The 25,110-nt window shown below is 67.3% G+C and overlaps 4 protein-coding genes across 21 annotated transcripts in view; 2 read left to right on the forward strand and 2 right to left on the reverse strand.

The window, feature by feature from the left end:
* Positions 1-2,059: 2,059 nt before the first annotated feature.
* Positions 2,060-5,962, reverse strand: CANT1 (calcium activated nucleotidase 1). The gene is made up of 4 exons (XM_075169286.1): positions 5,896-5,962; positions 3,538-4,177; positions 3,072-3,275; positions 2,060-2,603 (listed from the first exon to the last, which is right to left on the reverse strand). The coding sequence occupies exons 2-4, from the start codon at positions 4,154-4,156 to the stop codon at positions 2,233-2,235; spliced, it is 1,194 nt and encodes a 397-aa protein (XP_075025387.1). The 5' UTR covers positions 4,157-4,177; positions 5,896-5,962; the 3' UTR covers positions 2,060-2,232.
* A 613-nt stretch (positions 5,963-6,575) lies between these two features.
* On the forward strand, positions 6,576-12,416 carry C1QTNF1 (C1q and TNF related 1). Of its 2 annotated transcripts, XM_075169287.1 has the most exons (4): positions 6,576-7,019; positions 10,122-10,278; positions 10,398-10,543; positions 10,991-12,416. In XM_075169287.1, the coding sequence occupies exons 2-4, from the start codon at positions 10,136-10,138 to the stop codon at positions 11,539-11,541; spliced, it is 840 nt and encodes a 279-aa protein (XP_075025388.1). In that variant the 5' UTR covers positions 6,576-7,019; positions 10,122-10,135; the 3' UTR covers positions 11,542-12,416. The 2 variants fall into 2 exon arrangements, with proteins under 2 accessions (XP_075025388.1, XP_075025389.1); XM_075169288.1 differs by lacking the exon at positions 10,122-10,278 and having other exon boundaries at positions 6,954-7,019.
* Positions 12,417-13,682: 1,266 nt separating this feature from the next.
* ENGASE (endo-beta-N-acetylglucosaminidase) lies at positions 13,683-18,074 on the forward strand. Its single transcript, XM_075169284.1, has 14 exons — positions 13,683-13,793; positions 13,935-14,011; positions 14,138-14,339; positions 14,624-14,772; positions 14,889-15,046; positions 15,162-15,310; positions 15,496-15,661; positions 16,002-16,105; positions 16,314-16,422; positions 16,525-16,697; positions 16,918-17,072; positions 17,173-17,275; positions 17,368-17,482; positions 17,612-18,074. Exons 1-14 carry the CDS (start codon positions 13,693-13,695, stop codon positions 18,002-18,004), a joined length of 2,154 nt encoding a protein of 717 aa, XP_075025385.1. The 5' UTR covers positions 13,683-13,692; the 3' UTR covers positions 18,005-18,074.
* A 2,138-nt stretch (positions 18,075-20,212) lies between these two features.
* Positions 20,213-25,110, reverse strand: part of RBFOX3 (RNA binding fox-1 homolog 3) — a 145,748-nt gene continuing 140,850 nt past the window's right edge. For 12 of the 17 annotated variants that reach the window (XM_075169298.1, XM_075169302.1, XM_075169291.1 and 9 more), the window contains 7 exons: positions 24,731-24,791; positions 24,391-24,444; positions 23,950-24,082; positions 23,318-23,357; positions 22,648-22,709; positions 22,245-22,323; positions 20,213-20,353 (listed from right to left, as the gene is read on the reverse strand). In XM_075169298.1, the coding sequence (XP_075025399.1) occupies positions 20,351-20,353; positions 22,245-22,323; positions 22,648-22,709; positions 23,318-23,357; positions 23,950-24,082; positions 24,391-24,444; positions 24,731-24,791 (432 nt within the window). In that variant the 3' untranslated portion in view covers positions 20,213-20,350. Of the gene's footprint in view, positions 21,225-22,244; positions 22,324-22,647; positions 22,710-23,317; positions 23,358-23,949; positions 24,083-24,390; positions 24,445-24,730; positions 24,792-25,110 lie in introns of all 17 variants that reach the window. The other 5 variants (XM_075169293.1, XM_075169296.1, XM_075169290.1 and 2 more) reach the window with 1 other exon arrangement.

Below are 25,110 nucleotides of genomic sequence, written 5' to 3' on the forward strand. Positions count from 1 at the left end.
GCAGGTAGGGGAGGCACGGGGGGGCCAAGGCCAAAGGACCCCCTGAACCACAGTAGCCAGCCCCAGCTCTCTGAAGCCCGGCCTGCTGGCAGAGCTGCCCGACGGGCCAGGTGGTAACAGGGACCCCCAGCTGCAGGGAGACACTTGGACAGCCCAAACGCGCATTGGTGTCAGCTGGGGGCTTGTGCCCAGAGGCACAAAGCAACTGCTTAGCAAGCTGCGCCCCTGCCTGCTCCCACCCACACCAGGCACAGGGTCCCTCTGACAGCAGCTCTGCTGGCAGCATCCCCGCAGGCACCCCGGGCTGCCGGGAGGTCATCCTGGCATCGCATTGGACCCATCCCTGCGGGTCCCTGGACGGCAGCCCGGCTCCAGGGAGTAGAGGGGAGGAGGTCTTGCTCCCTCAGCCAGGGCTGGTGAAGGGTCCTGGCACTATGGCCACCCTGTCCCCCGCCAGCTGCCCCATGCCACCTGGCTGTGGGGTCTGTGCCTGCAGCCTCCCCTGCCAAACCGTGGGGGCACCACGGAGCCAAACACCGGCCCCGGGCCCTTGCTGGTGGCTGGTGTGAAGCTGTGCTGCCCTGCGAACTGGGGCAGGGGCTGGGCTGAGTTGGGGGCACGCAGGCCAGGCCAGGAGCTGCAGTCCTTGAAGTTAGTGGTGTGGGAAGGAGGCCCCGGGGGCCTGCAGATGCCCATGTTTCGCACTTTTGGCTCCCCAGACCTGTGCAAGTTCCTCCCGGGGGGCCACGGGCTGCTGCCGCGATTTCACAACACTGCTGGCGGGCTCAGGGAGGGCTCCCCAGCCAGCAAAGCCCTGGGACTGCTGTGAATGCTTCCCAGCTGCTGCTGGCCCTGGGAAGCCAAGCTGGTGCTTCTCTCTCTCCCTCCTGCACCGAGCACAGCAGCCCTTGGAGCAGGCACGGCCACGCCACCCGCCGGCTCCCGGCAGCTTCGGTCCAGGTCCCAGCTCTTCCCAGAGCTGACAGCTCTGGGTCTAGAGGCACCTCGGGGGCCTGAGCAGTGCACAGCCAGGGCTGGGAGAAGACACGTGGCCAGCAAACTGTACCTCCGCGGGGTGCGGACTGGGAATGGCACAGGCCCAGGCGCAGGGACGTGCCCACGTTACACCCGGCCCCGGTTGTTGGCCCCATCAGTTGCTTGGTGCTGCACTCGCTTCCCCCAGCCCCGGAGGCAGAGCCGCTGTGCCAGCAGAGCAGCGCAAGGAGCAGCCCCAGCCCTGGCTGCCGACGCTTGAGGCTGCTAAAAGCCTCTTCCCCGGTGCTGCTGGTGGTGCGGGAACTGCTGCGTCCCCCTGGGAGACAGGAGCAGAGGGACACCACCGCAGTCCCCTCCCATGTGAGACTCTTCCCAGAAAAGTGTCCAGGACCGCCTGTCACCTCACCCAGCTTAGGGGAAAAGGGAAGGAAAACCAGCTTCTGGGGAAAAAGCCTGATGAAATCCTCTGCAGCTACAACGTCATAGACAGCCCTCGCCTGCTCTGGCTGTGACACCCTGATGTGGCCCTGTCCTCCACTCCGGTCACCCTGACCCCAGACGGGTGAGGAACGGGGCGGGATCTGGCCAATCGCGCCCACAGGGATGCTTGTCTCCACGTCTCTGGTGCGTTCCCAAATCAGATGTTGGGGACGTGGAGAGGAGGGAGGGTGGCCCCAGGACAGGCTGCCAGAACGGCTGGGCTCCAGGGCCCGGGTCAGACCCGCTCCCCCAGGTACCAGGACGGTCCCAGTGCTCTGGCTGGACACTCTCTCCTCCACCTGGGGAGCACCGTGGCATGGTGGGATGCGAGGCAGAGCAGCAGCGCTGGGGCGCAGGCTCCTCCTCAGCTGCAAACCCAGAGCCCAGATGTCACCAGAGCCACCAACTCGCTGCAGGTTTCTGTCGCAATTAGGGGCTGGGAGCTAACGGCTGCAGCGCGGGGCCTGGCCGGGGAAAGGGCACACGGGAACTTTGCTGTCTCCTGGGCTGGGGCTTGCAGCACCCTGTGGTGGCAGTCCCTTGCCACCAGGTGCCACTGCCGAAACACTCGCACCACGCCTGCTGCAGCAGAGCCAACGCTTTACAGGAGACGCCAAGGCCAACTACAGAGCTGGGAGCACTGCCCGGCATCCTTCGGCCGAGCCCGGGGCGTGCGCCCGGCTAGGGGCATGCTGGCAGGGCCTGCCCCAGCGCCCCTCGGCCTCCCTCACCCCTCTGGTCCAGTGCAAAAGTCGGTTAAATAAACTCAATGCCCTCGTATTTCACGCTCCCGATCCTGGTCTCGGGCAGGAGGAAGCGCCCGTCCAGCGTGAAGGCCATGATGTAGCTGGCGATCTTGCCGTTGTCCTCTTCCGATTTCAGCGCCACGATGATCTGGTCATCTGTATCTGGGATGAACTTGAAGGAAGAGAAGCCGTGGGTGGGGACCACCTCGCCCACGCGTCCCACCGTCACATCCCCGAAGTCCTGGGTGGAGCTCAGCAGCAGGTTGGTGCCTCGTCGCTCGTCCACCTTCTCGTTGTATCGCTCGTGGCTGGCACGGCGCGGCAGGAAGAACCAGCGCTGCAAGGTGTCGCTCCAGGAAGCCGACTCATGGATCAGGTAACCTGTGGCAGGGAGCGGCGTCTGACGGCACGGGGCAAATGGGGCACCCGCCAGGCTGGGGCGGGACCCTTCCCTGCTCCAAAACACACCGCAGCTGGGGAGGTCGCAGCCCTGCGCAGGCGACCGCTGCGAATATTTCCACCTCCTCCTGCCCCACTGCCTGTGCAGCAGCCTCCCCAATCCCTCCCAGAGCTGGGCAGGGGCACTCTGGCACGGCCTCCATCGCCCGGGGGCTTGGCTGCCAGGCATAGCGCCGACTGAGCCACCCTCCAGCTGCTCGTGGCACAGACAGGGCAGAAAACCAGCCAGGGCAGGCTCTGGCCTCTCCACCAGGATATGGGGAGGTCTCTGGCCTCCAGTGTCCTTTAAATCTCACACCAGTCCCAGTATCTATGGGGAGGGAGACCCCAGCCCTGGAACCTGCAGAGGTTGTGGGATACGGGGCAGCAGGAGGGAGCCTCGCTCAGTACCTGGGGGTCGGATCCCCGCCGCAGCCCTCAGCGCATTGTAGTTTGCCACCCAGTTCTCATGGTCCACGTCGCCCTTGTAGCCGATGACCTTCACCCACTCAGGGTTCTCATTCACCACTTCCCCCGTCGTTGTGGTCCACTCCTTGCCCAGTCCCCCCACGTAGAGGTGCTCATCCTTCACTGCCAGCCACTCCGCCTTAAAGCCTGCAGTGGAGAGAATGGCACGAGCCGGGGCTCGGCCAGCACACAGACATCAGACCAGGCCCCACTCCCCCAAACGCCACACCAGATGGCCCGGCGCTGGGCACAGCCTTCCCCCATGCAGCCAGCTTTTCCCCGGACAGGAATTGCCCCTGTCCCGGCTGGGTTTAGGGGGTCACAGAAAAGGTGCACCCCACCCTGGCGAGCTGCAAAGCGCCAAGGGCTTCACTGCTCTACATCTGCAGGGCAGGACAGGAGAGCTCACCTTTCCCCACTGTGCCGTCCCCATCCGGGAGGATCACCCAGGGCACCACCTTGTTGCCCTCAATCTGGTACACCACTCCTGTCCGGTCGTCCACAGCATACAGCTTCCCGTTGAAGACGACCAGCTCGGAGAGCTCCATGCCCCTGCCCTTCTCAGACAGGTGGGACTGCAGCACGCTCTCATCTTTGTCCCACTCCACCGTCACGCTGTCCCCGCTGTCCGACAGCACCAGGTAGCCCTTCTTCAGGTAACTGAACCAGGTATGCTCCTCAGAGCCCCGGGACTGCGTGTCCAGGTCCGCAATGACTCCAATGCGGTAGCGCACACCCTCGGGGTTTCTCTGGGGTGGGGACAGCGGGTAGGTGTCATTGTAGCGGTCCCCCGCCTGCAGGCTGAGCTGCCAGTTGCGAGGATTGGGTGGGATGGGCCGTGCTGGGGAGGACCGGTGCAGGCAGAAGAGCAGCAGCACAAACCCCACAAAGGCTGATGACAGCACGATGGCCTTCCAGCGCAGTCGGAAGCGGGGGTCAGCACCCTTGGTCATGGACGCGAGGACAGGCAGACCACCCACGCTGATCCGGAGGGGACTCATAGACTCATGGCAGGGCGGGATGGGCATCAGACTGGGGGCGAGGAGAACCTGGTGGCAAAGAGGGGAGTAAGCAGGTCAGAGAGCTGGAGTCTGGCGCTGCACTGAGCTCAGGGGGTGACAGGGCACAGCCACAAGGGAGAAGTGAGGGGCCCCATCCCTTCTCCCACAGCAGGAGAAGGTGCTACCGCCTCGCGCAGGGAAAAGCCAGAAAAGCCAGCACGCCAAGGGGGCTGCTTTGTTGCTGGACCACTCTCAGCCCCCTCTGCACTCCCAGACCAGAACGAGCCCTGGCGCTTTGGCAGGCACGCACGACCTGCTCAGTACCTCTACCTGCCCCAGGGTCCGCAGCAGCCCAGGCAGGGAGCAAGGCACCCCGGCCTGGGGCGAGCCCCTGGGACCCGCGTCGGGGTGTCCTGCTGAGCAGTGTCCCCGCACAGCCCCGGGGAAGGAGGTTCCCCTCTGGCGGCGATGACAACACTTGCTGCCTCTGGAGCAGCCGGCCGGCCTGGTCCAGCTCCTGCAGCCCCCGGGAACCGGTCCCACTGGTGAGCAGTGAGTGTGTCCCCAGGCCCCACGGGGACACCGGGAGACACGTGGCAGCTCCGCCTGAGCAGGATGCCAACGCCCGAGCAGGAAGCGCAGCGCCCAGGTCCAAGGGACAAACACCCCGACCTGCCCAGCCTTAAAGTCACAGCAGCACCCTGCCGCCAAGCCTGCCCACGGTCACAGTGTCTCCTCCGGGCCCACCCGCAGGGCCAGGGCGCCAGCAGTGCCTCTCCCTGCCACCTTCCTCCTCTGTGCAGCACAAAGGATGCAGCAGCTCCCCAAGCTCCTGCAGATGGGCCCTCCAGGCTGTGCGGGGTGCAGGGAGCAAGCAGCTCCCCAGGACTGGAAGCTGCTCCAGCACCACCCGCTCTCACCCCGTGCCATGCAGCACCGGGCAAGGACACAGGGCAGGGCAGGGCAGAGGGGTCCCCAGCCGCTGGCCCAGGGCTGACCCAAAGGGCTGGTCACTGGCCGCAGTGGGGCCCCGGGCCTGGGGCTGGGCACAGGCCGTGCTCCCCGCAGGCGGCTGTGCCACCGGGCTCTGAATGTGCCTTTCAGCAGCCCGAGGTGTGAACAGAGGCTGTATTGAGCGTGGGGGGCCGAGCCCCGGGCAGGCGGGTGTGCTCCCAGTCGCAGCTGGGACACGGGAGAGCCCATGAGGGACGGCTGCTCGCCCCAGGGCCCTGCTGCAGCACAGGGACAGACCCCGCGGGGAGGGGAGCATCCCTCTGTCCTCCTGCCGGGACCCCAGAGCATCGCCCTCAGCAGGGCCCCGGGGACCCACCGCGGCTGTAGGGACCCCCCAGCATCGCCCCGAGCACGGTCACGGGGACCACCGGCCCCCCCGGGCATGGTCACAGGGATCCCCGGCCCGCCCAGGCATGGGCACAGTGACAACCTGGCTCTGCCGGGCGCGCCCTTGGGGACCCCCGAGCCCCTTCCCCGAGCGAGCTGCCGGGAAGGCGGCGCACCGCCCGGCCTGAGCGGGGCCTTGAAGACCCCCGCGCCCCCGGGACACCCCGCACCGCCGCCCCGGGGCACAGCCTCGAGGACCCCAACGCTCCCGCCCGAGCAGGGTGCTTGGGGCCCGCGGTGCTCCCGGCCCGGCGGGGACCCCCGTGCTGCAGGCCCGGCCCGGCCTCAAGGTCCCAGGGCGCTGCCCGGGCCCCCCGCCCGCCCGCCCGCGCCCGCCGCCCCGGCGTCCCGGCGTCCCCGCTCACCGCGGCGCTGCCCGAGCGCAGCCGCCCGCCTCCCCCGCCGCCGCGCGCAGCCGTCGCTGCCGCCGCCGCCTACAGCTCCCGGCAGGCCCCGCGCGCCGCCACGGCAGCCGGCAGCGGCCAAACCACGGCGGCCGGCGCGGGAACTACAGCTCCCGGCAGCCCCCGTGCGCCACCGCCCACACCGCACCACCCGCCGCGCCGCGGGGGCTGCTGGGGGTTGCAGTCCGTCCCGCGGCCTGCTCCGCGCCAGGACAGGGCCGGGCCCGGCGGGAAGGGCCCGGCCAGCCCCGACCGGAGCCGACTCGCCCCGCGTACACGGGCGGTTGGAGCCCAGCGACGGCGGGCCACGGTGCGCGGGCCGAGCTGGCCCTGCTGGGGGGCGTCTCCTGCGGCCCAGCCCCGGGTGGGCCCAGCCCCGCTGCCCGGTGCTGCCCGGTGGGCACGACCCCGGTGCAGCCCCCGGTGCCGGCAGGACCCCAGCCAGCGGCTCCTCCTGCCACGCCTGCGCTGTCCCGGATGCGCTCTGTGGCCCCCCCCGCCACTTGGGATGCGGGGAGCGGGGACAGATCCTGCCCAGCGCCGTGGGACACGTGTGCGCCTCTGGCTGCCAGCGGCCGCCCGCACAAGGCCCGTCCCCGGTCGGGGCTGGGCAGACTCCAGTGCCCCCAGGGCTGGGGGCTGTCCCCGCGTGGGGCAGGGTCCTGCCCCGCAGCGGAGCTGTGGCCGCCGGGGTCCCAGCCCCCCGCGCCGACTCCAGCATCTGGAGACGCTTCCCAGCACGTGCCGCCCCTGTTCCCTGACCTCGGGCCTGCACTGGCCGTGGCTGCGGGCCCAGCGCTGGCAGGCGCCGGGAGCACACATGGTTAACGCCGGCCGCCTGCGCCGCTGGGCTCATATCTGGCAGTGGGAGGGCTGCGTGCCTTGTCCTGCTCCTCCGCTGCCTCCTTTACTTTCTAGAAAGTGCATTTCCGCCCGGGCCGAGGGAGAAGAGGCAGTCGGAGCGGGAGGCAGCTGATCTGCTGCGGGCAGGCTCTGCCCCGCACCTGGGGGCTGCCAGGGCGGCACCGGGGGGATGCTCTAGGGAAGGAAAGGCAGCGCCAGGAGGGAGCAGCCCTGGCCCAGAGGTAAGTGGGGGGTGGCTTTGGGGGGCCCCTGCAGGCCTGGGGACCAGCGCCCTGGAGCTGCACCTTGTTGCGTACCCATCTGCGGGTGCCGTCAGCAACGGGTGCTGCAGAATCCGTGTGGACTCACCCAGGAGGCGGCTCCACCTCGCCAGGCACATGGGTGCCCTGGGGTGCGTCCAGCGAGGGCTGTCCCTCCCCCTGCTCTGGGTGAGAACTCTGCCCTGCCTGTGGAGGGGACTGCAGGGCCCCAGCCCTGCTTCAGCAAGTCCCCACAAGCATGTCAAACCCAGGGCTGGGGCCACCCCTTGGCATGTCTGCAGGGGACGCGGTGGCTGCAGGGGTCCCCAGCACCACGTCTTGCTGGTGCTGCCGGGTGCTGCAGGAGCTGGAGGGCTGCGACCTCCCTGTCAGTCCTTGACCACAGCTGCCCCATGCAGCTCCCACCCTGCTGCCCGCTGGGTCTGTGCTGCTCCAGGGGTGCACAGGGCTCTGCAACCGTCCCAGCTGCTGCAGCAAAAGGCGGGGGGAGCCGTCCCACCAGCATGTCCCGAGATGCCAGAGGCATCCCAACTCCAGCCGCTTGGGGAGGGCTGTGTCCACCACCCTGAGCGAGGAAGGTGAGGTGATCGTGCAGGTCCTGCTGCATCCGTGCTGTCCCACTGCTCTGAGCCCCCTCATTCCTCCCCTGGGGTTTGCTCTTGTTTCATCCTGGTCTTTATCACCACCTGGAGTGTATTTCAGGATGTTTTGACTTGCAGTCCCAAGGCTTTAGCAGCCACTGAATTTAAATCTCCAAACTGCTCCTGGAGAGCATCCAACCCTGACAGGAAAAACAGCGTCCCTTCAGCAGGACCGTATATGCCTGTGCATACATGGGCACCTCCCGCCCCACGCGCCTGCGGGGCGCAGGGGAGAGGCGTGCTTGAAGGCGCACTCGCCTCCATTTCCAGCCCTACGACAGCCTGGGAAGCGCACTGCCTTTCTCGGTGGGAATTTCCTGGTGAAGGATTTCTTCTCCCTGCGGAGCAGCTGCCTGCAAAGCTGCATTTTCCCCAGTGCTGAGCTGCTGTGGATCCCAGGGGAATGTCTGGTTGGACGGTCCCAGAGCTGAGGGAAAGTCACGGGCTTCCCAAAATCCCGGTGGGCAGTATGCCATGCTCACTGGCACGTGGCTGGCCCAGCTGGAGGCCAAGCAGGATGAAGAGAGCCAGGACCAAGGCTCCCCTGGATGACATCTGCTCACAAGCCTCTGGCTGGGCGGCTCCATTGCCTCTATCCCTGTGTCCCCTTCTCCCCTGCCCGTGGAGCAGAGCATGGGCAGGCACCAGGCCAGGGTGCAGGCAGGGAGGATGCGGCGCCAGGCTGCCCGCGCGCGGCGCCCACAGCCCTGCCTCTCCCCATACCCAGCAGTGCCAGCGGGACGTGGGCTGAGATATGGGGCAATAGGCAGGGAGACGACACAGGGGTGGGGGAGGGACACAGGCACCCGGGAAGTGCGTGGGGGACGGGCCCTTTGCAAGGGTGCGAGCAGTGGGAAAGCCCTTCGGAGCCTTTCCCCATCCCTCCGCCCATTCCTGGCCTCAGCAAACGTGACTCATGAGCCAGGCATCCGTCCTGGCCTCGAACGCCCTCCGCACCCGCAGCTGGAGCACACCCGCCCGGTCCCCAGACCCCACCAGTTGCCGGGCTCAGGGGGCAATGGGAACAGCCTGCCTGGAGGCTGGCCCAGCATGGCGATCACTGACTGGAGACCCCAGCGCTCAGAGAGCAGGCATTCACCAAAACAGCAGGATTCGGCCCCAAACTCCTTCCCCATGGCCTGGCCCACCCCCAGGACATGGGGCTGTGCTGCGTGGGGCCCTTTGCCCCTTGGGCCAGGCGCTCCAGGATCCCAGCAGAGCCCACGGAGCATGGCCAGACAGTGCGGGGGGAGGCTGTTTGGGGAGGGGACAAAGGCAAAGGCCGTACCCCTTTAGGGAAGCACCTGATGGAGACAGGAGCCTGGCGAGCAGCCTTCCCCATCCCGGCGCTGCAGGGTGTGGGACCAGGCAGCCCACGCCCACAGCCCTGTGCCCATCCGGTCATGCCCTGGCACCGCCTCGGACCCTGCTGCCGCAGGATGCCGAGCAGCTGGGCAGTGCTGCACACAGGTTTGGCCATGGCCGTCCTGGCGCCTTCGGGGCTGCGGGGTGAGGTGCTGTGTGCCTCGAGCGGATACAGCTGTGATAAGGCCGGAAAGGGCAGCAGAGCTGCGCGGGTTGGGCCATGGTGCCACCGGCTACTGCAAATATTAGCTTTGGCCCCACGCAGGATGTGGGCTCCCAGGAAGGTTTCTCCCCGTGGCGGCTGGCTCCCAGCTGGGGCTGCCAGCCCACATCCATGTCTCCAGAGAAGCAGGTCTTGTCTCCTTGCAAACCCTCAGACCAAGGGCCCAGGCACAGGGGTGGGGGCTGAGGGCTGGCAGCTCCTGGGGCACAGGAGCCCCTTTCAGGGAGTCTGTGCAGCAGGCATCCTTGCACACCCTGGGAAGGGAGAAGGGATGCAGATCCCCCCCAGGCAGGGCTGGGGTCCCCCACAACAGGCAGGGCTGCACTCTGACATTTGCCCCACGGCATCTGGAGCTGCCTGTAATTTTCCCAGGTGCTGACACCCTGAGTTGCAGCTCTTGGGCACCCATGGGGGCAGCTGGAGGTGGGCTGAGTAGGAGCAGCAGTGCTTGGCCCAGGGCTTGGACAGGGCTGCTCCGCTCCACCCTCGGCTCCCTGGGTAATCCCCTATTCCACATGTGCTAGGGCTCCGGGGGCTGCATGGCCCCAGCTCCCAGCTTGTTGGTGAGCCCAGACCCACTGCACTGTCCCAAATGTGGCTCTTCCCAGGTGCTCACTGCAGCATCACCAAGGCACATGGCCCAGCTAAAAGCAGCTATTTAGGTACAGATGGTCCCTGCAGCTGCAAGAGATGTGTGTGCCCACACTGCGGGCTCTGCTGGGGAAGGGCTGTTGCAAGAGCAACCTTTTGGGGCTGGAAGCGCAGCTGTGCCCTGCCCAGGGCTGTGTGGTGCACCAGGTCCTATCCCCTTCAGCCATCCCTGGCATCTCGCAGGGCACTGCCGCAGCATGGAGGGGCTTTGGGCGCTCGGTGTCCTGCTGCTCTCCTGCCTGCTGCTGCCCTCCCCTGCGGGGAGCCAGACCAGCCCCAGCCCCGACCAGCGTTTGCAGACGGACCCCGAGGAGGCACCGTCCCAGCACCACGCTGCCAGGTGAGGGGACCCCAGGGCCGGGGCATTTCACAGCGGGGGACAGGGCAGCCCTGGTACTGCAAAGGGCCCTGGCCCCCACCCATAGCTCCCTGTTGTGCTTTGCTTTCTGCCCTCCCCAGGGCCATGTGGGAGCAGAAGGCCAGAGGTGCCCAGGAGGGGCTGCCCCCGCGGCCCCGCTGTGTCCGCTGCTGTGAGCCGCCTGACCAGCGCTTCTCCTACCCCCAGTACCAGCCCCTGCCTCAGATCAACATGACCATCCTGAAAGGTGAGGGCTGGCAGGGCCCTGTGCCGTGGCACTGCCTGTGGCTGAACCTGCAGCCCAGGCACACCGTGCCACCAGGCACCATGAGCCTGCCTGGTCTGCCAGCATCATTCCAGGGCCAGCGCAAAGCTGGGCTCCCAGTGCCGGCTCTCTGGGGTGCCAGTCTCGCACAAACTGGGAGCAAGAAGCTGGGGCTGGTGCCTGTGGTCCAGCGCTCTGCACGGGCAAAGGAGTGGTGGGCCCGAGACATCCTGGGGCATGAGCTGCTCCTGCTCTGGTGGCCTCTGGGCAGCAGCTTTGGAGGCAGCATCAGAGCCCAGGGAGGGGGCAGGGGCTGGGGGGATCCCTGCTGTCTCCATCCCCTTCTGTCAGGCAAAGGGGCTTCCAGGGCACTGGGTTTAGAGATGGCACCACCTCTGACAGCACAACTTTCCCTCCTGCTTTGCCCAGGTGAGAAGGGGGACCGCGGCGAGCGAGGCATGCAGGGCAAGTTCGGCAAGACGGGGGTGGCCGGCAGCAGGGGCCACACGGGGCCCAAGGGACAGAAGGGCAGTGTGGGCGCTCCGGGGGAGCGCTGCAAGAGCCACTATGCCGCCTTCTCGGTGGGCCGCAAGAAACCCCTGCACAGCAACGACTACTACCAGACCCTCATCTTCGACACGGAGTTTGTCAACCTCTACGACCACTTCAACATGTTCACGGGCAAGTTTTACTGCTACGTCCCCGGGATCTACTACTTCAGCCTCAACGTGCACACCTGGAACCAGAAGGAGACATACTTGCACATCATGCACAATGGGGCGGAGGTGGTGATCCTCTACGCCCAGGTGAGTGACCGCAGCATCATGCAGAGTCAGAGCGTCATGCTGGAGCTGCGGGAGCAGGACGAGGTCTGGGTGCGGCTCTACAAGGGCGAGCGCGAGAACGCCGTCTTCAGCGATGAGTACGACACTTACATCACCTTCAGCGGCCACCTCATCAAGTACAGCGGGGACCCCTGAGTGCCTGCTCCACCCTGCTCCCCCTCCCCTGGGGCGGGTGTCCGAGGAGCCCCTGCCGGCCCCTCACCCTGGGCATGCCACCCACCATTAAGCTGTTAGCCCTTCTACGTGCCACTACCCCCAGCAGCTGTGTGTGTGTGTGTGAATACCCCCACCCCCACCTCCTCAAGGCTGATCAGATGGACCTGGAGGAGTCGGAGCCATTTCCAGCCTCTCCTGCATTTGTGACCCAGGAAGTGGCTGCTCACCTGGGGTGGGCAGGGAGCTCATCCCCACCTGCGCCTGCTTCAGAGCTGGGTTCGCTGGGGCACAGGCTTTTGTGGCACTGCTGTGAGCTGGCACCAGCTGAATGGGTTTGACGGCCGGTGCCCTGGTGCGAGGCAGCGCAGATACATGCACCGTGTTCCTCCCTTGCCCCGCTCACACCATGCCGTACTCTGCAGACTCCTTCTCCTGGAAAAGGGCAGAGGGTGCTCAGCATCCAGCAGGAAGGGCAATAAAACCACTAAGGGCCCCTCTTTCCTTTTGCAGAGCTGGGTCCCAACAGCGCGGATGTTGCAGCGTGCTGCTGGGTACCCTCTGGGCTGACGCTTTCCCCAAGCGCTCCTGCAGGGGAGCAGATTGCATCAGTTCCCCTCTGCAAGTCCCCATCACAGTTCCTGCTGCCGCAGCCTCTGCTCGGTGCCAACGCTGCCGAGGAGGGGCTGGCTCCCCACCGGCAGCCCTGGGTGCGGGGCCTTTGGCCTCAACTGCTTCCTCTTCAGTTAGATTATCTGCTGGCCAGGCTTTGTATTTTTGTAGATGCAATAGCAGAGCAGGGCCCAGGGCAGCATGCTCTGTACAGCTTCTGACCACATTAAACACATTTAACACACCTTCAGTGCATCCTCTTGCTTTGTGTGGGGGGGGGCTCTGAGGGGCTCAGGGCAGGTTCCCGCTCCTGGGGCGCAGGGGCTCCCCAAGGGCCATGGGCTGGCATGGTGCTGCCGAGCTGGTGGTGGGAAGGGAAAGGAAGGGAAGGGCAGACTGTCCCCGGAGAGCCAGGGAGACCCAAGCTGGGCTCCATGAGGGCCAATTGTTACCTAAGGGCCAGGCAGCTGGGAGCTGAGCATGGTAACAGACCTGTCAGCCTGCGAGCAGGGCAGGCTGGGGGTGATGGCTGGGTTTACCAAGAGTCCGGATCATCCGGCAAGTCTGCGGTGATGAGGCAGGTCTGAGGTCAAGCTGGGAAGCCAGTGGGTCAGGGTCTGGATCGGTGGGTTCATGGCTGGGCAGGGCAGGGCAGGGCTGCAGCTGGAGACCAGCATCCCCTGAGCACAGCAGGGAAGGGAGGGAGGGCTCAGGGCCGGGCTTAAATAGAGCCCCAGCCCACGGGTGGGGGCCCAGGTGAGGCTGGTCAGGGCCGTCCAGGGCTGGCAGCACCCTCAGGGCCCTGGCACTGCTGTCCCCATGGGGCTGGCCCCAGGACCCTGCAGTAGGGGTGGAGGCAGCTGCCCTGCTCATGACCAGCCCAGGGCCCCGTCCCAGCCCCGTGGTGGGGGCAAAGCCCCGCAGCAGCACCCAGCCCCTCGGGCGGCAGGGCTGGGGCTGCTGGCGCTGCTGGCACATGGCACGAAGGGATGGCTGCCTGCTGGTACCTGCCTGCTGCCAGACCAGGTGCCGGCTCTGTCCCAGTCTGCACAGCAGGGTCTGTTCTGGGACACACGTCACATCCCGGGACACAGAGCCCATCCCGGGACACGTGGCCCCATCCCAGGACACACAGCCCATCCTGGGACATGTGGTCCCATTCCAGGACACACAGCCCATGCCAGGACACGTCCCATCCCGGGGCACACAGCCCATCCCGGGACATGTGGCCCCATCCCAGGACACATGTCTCATCCCGGGACACACAGCCCATCCCAGGACACACGTCCCCGTCCCGGGACACACAGCCCCATCCTGGGAAACACGGCCCCGTCCCAGGACACGCGGGTCCAAGCGGCGCCGAGCGCGGCCGGGGTGGGCCGGGCGCTGGGGGCGGTGCGGGGCCGGGGCCGGGGCCGGGGCGGTGCGGGCGGAGCTCCACGGACCGCGCCTCCGGGAGGGCCGGGCCAGGCCGCGGCCGGCGCCGCCGTCAGTGCGGGTAGCGGCGGCGGCGGCAGCGCCATGGCGGAGGCGCAGGAGGGGACCGGGCGGCGCGGCAAGAGGGCCGGGGCCGGGGCGGAGGAGCCGGCGGAGGCGGAGCGGGCCGGCCGGCGGCGGCGGAGGTGGGCGGCGGGCCGGGATCGGGATGGGGATGGGGATGGGGATCGGGATCCGGGCCGGGCCGGGGCTCAGCTGGACTCGGCGGGCGCTGGCCGCGGTGCTGGCCGAGGCCCGGCCCGGCCCTCACCCCCCTCCCCGCGCAGCTTCCAGCCGGCGGCGGAGCCCCTGGGAACCACCGTCCTGCACGACACCGTCAGCGCCCGCCCACAGCCCCTGCCAGGTGAGGCACCGCGGGGAGGGTCCCCACCGGGCTGGGGCCGGGGCCGGGGCCGATGCTGGGGCAGCGCCAAGCCGCACGGGCAGTGCTCCCCGCTGACCCCGTCCCCTACTTCCCCACCTGCCCCAGCGCGGCACTTCGACACTGGGACGACGGAGCCTGTCAGCTTCTTCTTGTCTGGCCTGGAGGAGCTGCTGGCCTGGCAGCCTAACAGCAACGACGACTTTAACGTCTCTGCCGTGCCGCTGGCCAAGCGCCAGCCCCCACTCCGCAGCAAGAGGCCCCGGACGCTGGTGTGCCATGACATGCGCGGCGGGTACCTGGAGGACAGGTACATGCTGGGCGGAGGGGAGATGTGGCAGCGGGGCTCAGCATCTCCAACTCCAAACCTCTTCTACTTCTGCTTGATTTGTTTCCTGCCGGCTTGGCCACAGGTGGGCAGGGATGGAGGGGTTTGGCTCTTGGCGCCAGAGCATGGCGACCTTGCTCGGGCCAGCTCAGTGCCACAGCTCTGCCCAGCTCCTGGGGTATGAGTCAGGCTCCTGCCCAGCCCCACAGCCGTCTGCCGGCGTCCTTCCCGCATTACCCAACACTTTTCCCTCTCTGCTGCTGCAGGTTCATCCAGGGCTCAGCCACACGCAACCCCTACGTCTTCTACCACTGGCGGTACATCGACATCTTCGTCTACTTCAGCCACCACACCGTCACCATCCCACCCGTGTGCTGGACCAACGCGGCGCACAGAAACGGCGTCCCCGTGCTGGGTGAGGACAGGGCCAGCTGCAGGGCTGGCGGCTGCAGGATCGGGCCTGGGGGAGCCCCAGGCGCACAGTGGGTTTGTCGGGGTGCACGGCCAATGCTGCTCTTGCTGCATCCCCAGGCACATTCATCACGGAGTGGACAGATGGGGAGAAGCTGTGCGAGGCGTTCCTGGCTGGCGGGGAGGAGGCGTACCATGCCGTGAGCAAGCAGCTGGCCCGCATCGCCCAGCACTACTGCTTCGACGGCTGGCTGGTCAACATTGAGAACACGCTGAGTGTGAGCCGCGGTTGTGCCCTGCTCACCTCCCTGCCTCTTCCCCTGCCCTCATGCTGCTCCCATGCGGGGCCCCTCGCCTGCCCCACGCCGACCTGTCCCTGTTCTCTCCTGCCAGGCAGCGGCGGTGAGGAACCTGCCCCCCTTCCTGCGGCACTTGACGGCGCAGGTGCACAGCGCCGTGCTGGGGGGGCTGGTGATCTGGTACGACAGCGTCCTGCAGAACGGCACGCTGAGATGGCAGAACGAGCTGAACGAGGAGAATAGGTGAGGCCGGGCCCTGTCTGCCCCGCCACCCTGCCCAGGCAAAACCGGCCCCAGGTCGGGGGGCATGAGACCATCCCAAACCCAGCACTCGGGGGTGGTCAGGGCATGGCCTGCACAGGCATTGGTGGGGTGGACTGTGGGGACAGCCGCAGTGTCCACCTTGCCACCCTGACCCTCGTCCCCAGGGTGTTCTTTGATGCCTGTGATGGGCTGTTCACCAACTACAACTGGAAGGAGGAGCACCTGGAGCGCACGCGTGGGCTGGCCGGGCCACGCCACACCGACATCTACGTCGGTGTTGACGTCTTTGCCCGCGGGGACGTGATTGGTGGTGGCTTCGACACGGACAAGGTGGGTGTGCTGGGGACGGGCCAGAGCGGGACCCTGGGCCTCCCCCGGCGCAGAGGTCTGAGCTCCCACTGATGGCTGTGCCGTGCCGTGCTGTGCTGCTAACCTGGGGACGCAGTGATGAAGAGTGGGGGAACCTGGAGCCGCTGGGCTGCCAGCCATGCATGGAGAGGGAGCTGGTCCCTGGAGCATGCAGTCCCTGGCGAGGGAGATGCCGCAGCATGTTCCCACGGTGTTGTCCTGCCCCACCATGGGGCCAGTGGGACCTGGGGGAGTGGAGACGGGGCAGGTGACAAGGTGACCACCTGGCCCGGCCTGTGCTGCTCACCGCTCGTCTCCGCAGTCCCTGCGCCTGATCCGCCAGCACGGCCTCTCCGCAGCAATCTTCGCTCCTGGCTGGGTCTACGAGCACCTGGGGGAGGAAAACTTCCTGCACAACGAGAACAAGTGAGGACGGCTCGGCAGGGCAGGGGCCGTGGCGGGGAGACGGGCCTGGGAGCACCCTGGGCCGGGAGGGCTGCCGTGCGGTGGGACAGGGCTGCTGGGAGACCGTGGCTGCCCGCCAGGAGCAGGCTGGCCCTGCTCTGCCCCAATGCCATGCCAGGGCAGCGGCTGTAGCAGGGGTCTCTGCTCAGACACCTACCTTTTCCTCCAGGTTCTGGGGCTTGCTGGCTGAGTACCTGCCCACGCACAGCATCTGCACGCTGCCCCTCGCCACCTCCTTCAGCCTGGGCATGGGCACCAGCAGGTTCCTGGCTGGCAAGGTGGGTGTGGGGTGATGCTTGGCTCTAGCTGGGCAGGGTGGACTGAGCAGAGGGGTCCCTGCTCCCGGTTCCCCACCCGGCCCAGCTCACCCTGTCCTGCAGGAGGAAGAGGCTAGTCCCTGGTATGACCTGAGCGCACAGGAGATCCAGCCCCTCTACCCGCAGCGCGAGGGCAGGCTGAGCACCAGCTGCTGCCTGCAGGACGCCTGGTGCGGGGGCAGCTCCCTGAGGGTGCAGGGGACCATCCCCCCGGGCGAGGAGCGCGTGGCCATCCGGTGAGTTGTGGGGCGAAGACCCCTAGCCACCTCCTCAGCACTGGGCCGGCACCATGGCATGGCCCACGTGCCGCGGCAGAGCTGTGTGGCCCCAGGGCCTCGTGGTGAGCGTGCCGCGGGGCGCTCTGTCCGCACTGTCCAGCAGACCTAACCCAATGCATCTTCTCTTTCTCTCCCCTCTCTCTCTCTGTCTCTTTCTGGGTGGATTTGGGGTCATCAGCCTTTTCTCTTTGCAGATGCCAGCGCCCCCCAAGCTCTTCCTGACCCTGCTCTACAAGCTGGAGGGGCCGCACCCCGACGAGTTCACAGTTGCACTGGAGCTCACCACCTGGGACTCGGGTACCTGCCACGAGGGCGATGTCACCCCCCTGCTCGGTGAGGCCCTGCCCCCGCCGTGCTCTCCGCAGTGAGCACCCGCTGCAGGGCGCGGGACAAGCTCGGCCCCTTGCCCCCCTGACCCTGCTACCTCCAGCAGAGCCCAATGGCTGGCACCACCCCCGGTTCCTCCCAGCACCGCCACCCGGCCTCGCCAAGCTGCTCGCCACCTGCAACCGTGGCTCCCATGGCTGGACCAGCCGGTGAGTGCCCTGCCGGCACCCTGCATCTGTGGGTGGGTGGGGACACCCCGGGGTCCCCCGGCACCCTGCCTGCTCTGCCCCTTTGCTCTCAGGTGCTACGAGCTGGACCTGCAGGACTGCAGCCTGCGAGACCTCTCCCTGCTCGTGTCCCGCCAGCAGCCCAGCCCGCAGGAGACGCCCTTCACCTGCCTCCTCGGGGAGGTCCGGGTGAGTGCCTGCCACTGCCGGCTGGGAGCCACCCACCCCGGTGCTGCCCCACGCCGCCCTGCGCCGGGAGTGGGTGGGCACCCGCTGCTCTCGGCCCTGGCCCTGACGGTCCTGTGGTCCCTTCCGCAGGTGCTGGATGCGGCCAGTGTGGCGGCCTCCCCACCACAGGTGCAGAGCCTGATGGCCTCACAGCTCTGGTGGCAGGAGGGCCCCGAGGCGGAGCAGCTCTCGCTCAGCCTCACGCTCCGCTGGGCCTTCCCGCCCGGCCGGGCCGGCTGCTTCCGCGTCCTCAGCCAGGGTGCCCGCTGCCACTGGGGCCAGACGGCACCGCAGCTCCTGGGGCTGGCCCACGCCTGTCTGTACCGCGCCGTGGGCCTGGTGGTGCCGCGGCCGGTGGCCGGGCAGTCCTGCCGGCTGGAGCTGCTGGTGGAGCCAGTGCTGCGCGACGAGCTGCCCGTGGACCCGGACCGCTGGGGGCGGCTGGTGCTGGTCTACTCCGAGCCAGCCGGCAGCACCAGCTGAGACGGGCATTAAAGGCAAGTGCGGTGCAGCCCTGCGTCCGTGTCTCCTCTGAGCCGGTGCTGGGGGGCTGAGAGGGTGGAGGCTGCATTTCATCGCCCTGGTTCGGTGGGTCCCTCTTCTCCCACCCCGTGGCTGGGCTCAGCCCTTGCTGTGGGGGCCTGCTGGGTGCTGCCCCCCCTGCGAGGGGCTGCCCAGGGACCCCAGTCCCACTCCTGCAGCCCTTGCTGCCTGCAAGCTGCAGGCACCCAGTCTGGGGATGCCTGCCCTGAGACCCCCCCCAGCCCTGTGTCTGCTCGCCTTGGGGACCAGCCTGGCATGGGTGCGGAGCCGCCACCACCAGCTCCGCTGCGGTGCTCAGCCCCAAGGAGCAGCCCAGCGCGAGCAGCTGCTGCGCCCGTCTGCTGTGGACCCAGCCCAGGGCTGCCCGGCCTGTGCTGCCCTCTCCCCAGGGCCGGCAGGCAGCGGCTGTGCCCATGCTGCCTCCCCTGGGTATCTTATGCAGAGAAGGAGAGAAAATTTATAGCTGCAATTATTTTCTCACAGTCTGGTGAGCAAGCAATTAGCAGGCAGGGAGGCAGGCGAGTGCGCCGTGCAGGAGGGTCACCCAGCCCCAGCTCCCTCCGAGCGCCGGCCCCGGTCCCACAAACAATGCTGGCTCCCCATCAGGAAAATTAATATGTCAGCAGTTAAGCTGCTGCTTCCCTGGTGGGGGCCTCGCTCTGAAATGAATTATCTGACGGTTTGAAAAACGAAGGGCTTGGCACAGCCCAGGAAGGGCTCCCGCCATGCCGGCAGCCCACTCCCTTGCTACGGTGAGGCCAGGGGCCCTGGTGGGTTCCCCCCTCACCTGCTGGATGCAGCCCCCTGCCCAGCAGCGTGCTGGGACAGCCAGACCTGCCGTGCCAGCCACAGCCCTGCGCCCCTGCACCAGCGCCCCAGTCAAAACCTGAGTCGCCCTGGTTGAAGAAAGAAATCTTTATTAATAATTTCAATAATAATAATAATAATCCTTGTAATAATAATAATAATAATAATAATAATAATAATAATAATAATACTGTTTATTAGAATGGTCACACCTTTGAAGCATACAGGATGGGCCGGCGCCAGCCTGCGCGCCGGCGGCCGGCGCAGGGGTTTGCTGTAAGGAAGAAGCCAGTACAGCGATGGAAGGAGCTTTGTACAGGGGCGGGGGCGCGGGGCCGGGGCGGCCGGGGCTATGTACACCGGGAATAGAAAAGGGGGAGCTCATTGCTGGAGCGTCGGGGGTGTCTGCAGACTATAAAGTGAGGTTTGAGGAGTGGCAGAGCCACGCGGGGCGGGGGGGCAGGGGGCTGAGCGCAAGGCTGCCCTGCGGGACAGGGCTGCACCCCGGGGTGGGCTCTGCAGCACCCCATGCCACCAGACACGGGACCCGGCACGCCAGCTGCTGCAGACCAACCCCAGGGCTCAGGCTAGTCCCCACGGGCGATGCTGGCCCCTAGTCCTGGGCGATGCAACGGCCGAGACCCTGCGCCGAGGGCTGGCAGTATCCCACTGTCTCAGGCAGGGACGGGTGGCCGTGAGCATGTCCCGTGCCACGGAGCAGGTGGGAGCAGGATCAGGGCAGCCCTCATCCCCGCTCAGCACAGGGGGCCGCAAGCGGCATCGGTCAGGGTTGCTCCCTGCGGGGTGGGAGCCCCGGGTGCGTCAGGGGATGGAGGGGAGGGAGGGGAAAGGGATCGCAAGCGAGTTGCAAGCTCCTCTTAACAAAAATTCCCTTTAAAAGGCAGAGGCTTGTCCCCCTGCAACGCCCAGCGCCTCAGCAAAGCGGCTGCGCCGCCGCCCCAGCTCCGTGTGGGAGCCGAGGCCTCGCACACTCGACACACTGATGACCGGCAAGCGCCAGAGCTCAGGAAACACGAAGCCGGGTTCCCACCCTGGCACCCAGTCCCCAGGGCCGGGGAAGGGCCGGTGTGCCGCAGCGCTCCGCCGGCACCCCCAGCGCTGCCGTGCTGGGATGGAAAGGAAGACGTGGTGCCCAGGCGCTGCGCCTGGGCGGGCGGAGGCCCCTCCGGACACCCCTGCGCTCGATGGCGTGCCGGCTCTCCCTCCCTGCCACGGGCTGCGGGGCCGGGGCGGAGAGGGGCCCCTCTGGCGCGTCCGGCCGGTCCGTGCTCGCCGCAGCGCTCCTCCGGGACTCGCTCGCTCGGTGCGTGTGTGGACGGTATGGGACTTTCACTTGGCTGTTGCCGCTTTGCCTTTTTTTTTTTTTGTTGCTTTGCTTTTAATTTTTTTATTTTTGATTTTTTTTGTGTGTGTGGATTTTTTTGCCCTTCCTGGTCCCAGAAGGAAACGGCCGCAGTTTCACTACAACAGAAACAGAGAGGCAGGTCTTTTGCTGGAGCAGCGTGCCGGGGCAGCCTGGCCGAGCCGCTGGCTGGGAGGGACGCGGGCGCCAGCCCGGCCCCCCAAGCCCCGCACTGCATCCCATGCCTGCGCAGCCAGCCTGCCGCACTGGAGCTCCTCCACAGAGCAACGCAGTCGGCCCTGGAGAAGCGCTGCTGCCCAGGGGGGTTGTCCCCGGGGTCCTGAACCCACCCCAGCCCAGCTCCATCCCCGAGGAGCATGCAGCAGCCCCCGCCGGCTCCTGTCTCTGCTATGGGGGGCAGAGGGGCTGCTCCGGGGCTGCTGTCGGCGCTGTGCCCCCCGTGCTGGCAGGCAGAGCATCCCCTCCTCCCTTGCAGGGGGATGAGTCCACTGCACCCCCGGCAAGGGCAGCACCCGCCAGGGGCTCGTGCCAGGGTGGAGCTGCCCGGGGACCCCACGACCCGGCTCTGGGAGCGGGGTGCCATTGGGGCCGAGGGCTGGCCCTGCTCCCCGCGGTCCCCAGGGATGCCGGGGGCAGGAGCCGCCCGGGATCCCGTGGCGCTCGGCAGCGCCGAGGCGCAGGGCTGCGCCGGGGCAGGCGGACGGTGCAGGAGACGTGGGTGGGCGGCGGGATGGAGCGGCTTGAGGTAACCCTATGGGTGTGGGCTGCCGAGGCTCAGCGGAGCCCAGCCCCAGCCCCAGCCCCAGCCCGCCCGGGCAGGGCCCGCGGTTCCTCCAGAGGCTCGGCCTCGGCTCTGTCTGCCTGGTTTGGTTTGGTGCTAGTGAGCAGTCAGTGTTAGTGGTGGGAGGGGCTGTGTCTGTCTTGCTAGTAGGGAGTGAAGCGGCTGTACCCTCCTCGGTATAGACTAGCCTGCAACATCAAAGATGAAAAAAAAGCCAATCAGTATTCGAGAGAGAGGCAAAGCCCAGTTCTTCCCTTTTTTTTTTCCTTTTTTTTTTTTTTCCTCTTTAAAATGACACCGAATCACTTCTGTCCTTGGGACGTGAGGGGCGGGCAGGGCTGAGGGTGCCCAGCGCTGCCTGGGCTCTGGGATGGCCGCGGGTGCTGCCTTGGGGTGGTGCAGGGGCTGGGGGCTGCGGCGTGCCCCAAGCCCCGGTGCATCCAGCACAGCAACACCATGGCCAGGCCTCCTCCTGCCTGCAGTGACCGCGGAGGAGCCTGTCCCTGTCCCCGCTGCGGCGCTGAGTACCCGCCCTGCCCATCCCCGCAGGACGGAGGGGCCGTGGCCCCTCGCTAGCGGCTGCCCAGGGCCGGGGGTGCCGAGGGGCGCTCGGCAGCCTGGCCCCAGTCGGGGGTGGGGGGTTAAAAAAGGAAGAAAAAGACGGGTTGGCTTTGAGATCCTGCCCATGAGTGGGATTTTTCATCTTTGATGCTGGTTGTGAAGCTAGCTAAGAGCCGCAGCAAGCGGGCGGGCTGCAGGCACCGGCGCACACGCATGCTCCCTGCGCGTGGCCGCGTGCCGGGGCCTGGGGACACAGCCCCGCACCGGGGAGGAGAAAGGGGGTCCCTGGGGTGCTGCCCAGGCAGCCAGCACGGGGGGCAGCCGGGCCCCACGGAAGCGGCGTGCGTGGGCGACTGCGCGGGGCAGCCTCTGGCCGGGCGTAACGGGACACACAGGGTGGAGGCACGGGGCGGGGGCCTCCTCTCTTGCCTGCCTGTGGACAGAGCCAGGCAGGGGCTGCGCTGCTCCTGCCGCCGCTGCCAGCTCCCGGCTCCCCCTCCCAAGGCCCCCACGTGCGGTGCTGCCCCGCGCCCCTCGCCTGCCCCCACAGCCCGCAGGCTCCATGGACTGCCGTGCCGGGCTCCCCTCCCCGGGCTGGCTGCAGCTCGCACTGGGAAGCAAAGAAAGGCCGCGGGGGCTGCTCTTACCATGGTGCCGATGCTGTACGTGGCGGCGGGGCCGATGGTGTGGTGGTACGGGTCTGCCGCTGCATACACTCTGCCGTAACTAGAAGCAAACACAGCGGTGGGCGTTAGCGACTGGGGTCGGGTCCCGTGTTCCCTCAGCAGCCTCCCCGCCTGACCACTGCTTCCCCCTGCTGCACCTGGGAGCCCCCCAGGACCTCCCTGCTTCTCCCTGCCTGGGCACCAGTCCCTGCCAGAACAAGCTCGAAGGGGAGCATGCAGGGGCCCCCATTTGCAGGACACCCTCATCGTGCCTGGCTCTGTCCTCGTCCCATGGGAGCTGGGGTGTGTCGGACTGGGCAGTGCAGGGGGTGAAACAAGGCTTCCCCCGCCCCGGGAGCAATGCCTGCAGTGCAGCAGTGCTTACCTGTCACTGTACGCTGCTGCTGCTGCTGCGGGCTGGGCGTATCTGTAGGCGGCATAGCCCCCCTGCAGCGGAGGGAGAGACTGCTGTCAGGGTGGGGGGCAGCACCCGCCGGGGGAGGCTTGGGGGGCCGGGGCAGCTGGGCACCCCCTGGGCACTGCCAGGGAGCAGCGGTGGGACGCCGCAGGGAGCCAGTGCCCATGCCACCAGGCGCACACCAGCCTCATTACCATTCCCCAGGGGCTTTCACAAACATTAACCTTAAAAAATTAAATTTCCAGAGGAGAGAATGTCACCTCCCTGATTGCTTTAATGAGGTGTCACGTTAGATAAATCCTTCAGCCGCCCGCCTGAAATATCGCCAATGGCTTCTTAAATATGGAGGTTAAATGCCGGTGTAAGACAGTGCACCGGTGCCCGCCGAGGCTGTAAATCCCGTGCAGTGCTGGCCCTGTGAGGGCCCCGGCTGGGGGCACAGGACCCCGCAAGGTGCCACCTCGCTCGCTCTGGAGTGCATGCTCCCGTCCACACTCCGCCTGGGCTCTGGCTGCCCTCCCCAGGGGAAGGGGCTGGCAGGGGGCAGAGCCCGACACGGAGCCGCCTGGTGCTGCTCATTCCCCACCCTGGCACAGGGTCCCCGGCATGGCCCAGATCCGGGCATGGCTGCACTTACATAGATCTCAGCTCCGTAGAACCCGTCCTGGTAGACGACCCTGCAAACGACGCAGAGGCGTCAGAGCCTGGCCTGCGTCACCGGCCAAGAGGGATCGGGGTGAAGCCGGTGAACTGGGGGAGCTGCTTCCAGCAGCACAGCCAAGGGGCGAGGAGCGGCCGTCCAGGCAGCCCGAGGGCACGTCCCGAGCTGGGACTCCTGGCAGGGAGGGCAGGGACGCGGGGACGGATGGAGGGCACGGCCAAAGGCAGGGGGTGCCACAGGGATGGAGGAGTCTGGGGCACAATCACCGCTGGGAGCACTGAGGAGCCACAGATCACCACGGCCGTGCCTGACACCAGAGTGGCCGTGTGTGCTGGGAGAGGGAGTATTTCTGTTAAACCAACTGACACGGCTGGAATAACGGTCCGTGCTTTGGGGCACAGGAGGCACGTAGGTCACCCTGACGGGCAGCAGCCTGGGGGGTTTCACAGAGCCTGAGGCCAGGCAGGTGCTGGGGGAGCTGCAGCCCGTTCCCGAAGCATGAGAGCCCAGCAATGCCGATGCTGATGGCAGCAGAATCGGAGCAACGTGGCAGCAAACGGACCCCCTGCCCCAAGGCAGGCAGTGCCCCCCGCCACCCAGGTACTCACGCGCCGTAGGCGGGGATGGGCGGCGGTGGCGGTGCAGCCCGGAAGGTGTTGTAGACAGCGCGTCCTCGTCCCCGTAAGTGTGCCCCTCGGTAGGCCACGGCTGTCCCCGTGGCGGGGTACGGGAACCCCGTTACTGCAGGAGGGGAGGGACAAACGTGGGCTTTCTGCAGCAGCTCCCCACAGCACACGGCAGGGACCCGCGCAGCCACCACGGGGCACCCTGTGCCAGAGCCTGCCTCCACCCCCTGGGGCCTGCCAGGGACGTGGCCCCGTGGGGATGCTGGGCAAGGGACCAGGGCGGGGGGAGCTGTGCACGCAGGGGTGCAGGAGAGGGAGAGGGGAGGGGGGCTGCTCGCTGCTCAGAGCAGCGGCGGAGTTGGACACAGTGCGGAGCCGACGTTTGGGGGGACCCGCAGCGGGGCTGGCCCCGACCGACATTACCTGCGTAGAACTCGGGGCCGTAGACTGCTCCCACCACTGGGTTCAGCTTCCAGCCTGCGGGCAGGGACAGCCGGTGAGGCTGGGGGCACCCTCCCCGCAGCGCTCCCCCCACCCCCCAGCTGGGCTCTGAGGGGCCACAGCTTCCATCCCCGGGCAGCTGCAGGGCGTGGGGTGCCCAGGGGGGCTGAACCCCGGCGTTGGGCAGGGAGTGGATGCTCTCCTGCCTGCCCAAGGGTGCCAAGGGTGTTTGCTGCAGGTGCTCAGCGGCAGCCTGGCAGCGAGGGTGCCCAGCGTTGCCCCTGCCTGCGACAGCTCCATCTCTCATTGCGCTGGCCCTTACCGTTGGTGTACGGGTTGGCAGCTTTCTTGTTTGTCATGACCCGGGCCGTGGCGTTGTTCACCTGCGGAGAGAGGGGATGGGAGCTCAGCGCCTGTGGGCAGCGAGGCTGGCGAGACCGCGGTCCAAGGCCCGCTCGGCCACACTCGGCGCGCGTCACTGCTGCTTCAGATGCTGGAGCAAAGGACGCCAGCCGCACGAGGAGATGCGGCAGGAGTCTCTGCCTGCAGCCGCCCCACCGTGATGCAGTCCTGCCCACACCCCCGGCCAGCCCAGGCCTCCTGGCTCCTGCCCCGGCTCCAGTGACGAGCATCGGTCGGGCTGGCGGCCAATGCCCCGACCGCTGCGGTGCCGTGCTCAGGCTGAGCCCCAACACGCTGCCG

Source organism: Calonectris borealis, chromosome 20 (assembly GCF_964195595.1).
Source record: "Calonectris borealis chromosome 20, bCalBor7.hap1.2, whole genome shotgun sequence".
Lineage (NCBI taxonomy): Eukaryota > Metazoa > Chordata > Aves > Procellariiformes > Procellariidae > Calonectris > Calonectris borealis.

What these genes read in the sequence shown, in the direction of transcription:
- CANT1 (XM_075169286.1), bottom strand. Translation starts at nt 4,156, where the DNA reads ATGCCCATCCCGCCCTGCCATGAGTCTATGAGTCCCCTCCGGATCAGC. An exon ending in GGACGGCACAGTGGGGAAAG is followed by an intron (nt 3,276 to 3,537) that starts GTGAGCTCTCCT and finishes TCTCCACTGCAG; the next exon opens with GCTTTAAGGCGGAGTGGCTG. An exon ending in GGCGGGGATCCGACCCCCAG is followed by an intron (nt 2,604 to 3,071) that starts GTACTGAGCGAG and finishes TCCCTGCCACAG; the next exon opens with GTTACCTGATCCATGAGTCG.
- C1QTNF1 (XM_075169287.1), top strand. Translation starts at nt 10,136, where the DNA reads ATGGAGGGGCTTTGGGCGCTCGGTGTCCTGCTGCTCTCCTGCCTGCTG. An exon ending in TCCCAGCACCACGCTGCCAG is followed by an intron (nt 10,279 to 10,397) that starts GTGAGGGGACCC and finishes TGCCCTCCCCAG; the next exon opens with GGCCATGTGGGAGCAGAAGG. An exon ending in CAACATGACCATCCTGAAAG is followed by an intron (nt 10,544 to 10,990) that starts GTGAGGGCTGGC and finishes TGCTTTGCCCAG; the next exon opens with GTGAGAAGGGGGACCGCGGC.
- ENGASE (XM_075169284.1), top strand. Translation starts at nt 13,693, where the DNA reads ATGGCGGAGGCGCAGGAGGGGACCGGGCGGCGCGGCAAGAGGGCCGGG. An exon ending in AAACGGCGTCCCCGTGCTGG is followed by an intron (nt 14,773 to 14,888) that starts GTGAGGACAGGG and finishes CTGCATCCCCAG; the next exon opens with GCACATTCATCACGGAGTGG. An exon ending in GCCTCCTCGGGGAGGTCCGG is followed by an intron (nt 17,483 to 17,611) that starts GTGAGTGCCTGC and finishes TCCCTTCCGCAG; the next exon opens with GTGCTGGATGCGGCCAGTGT.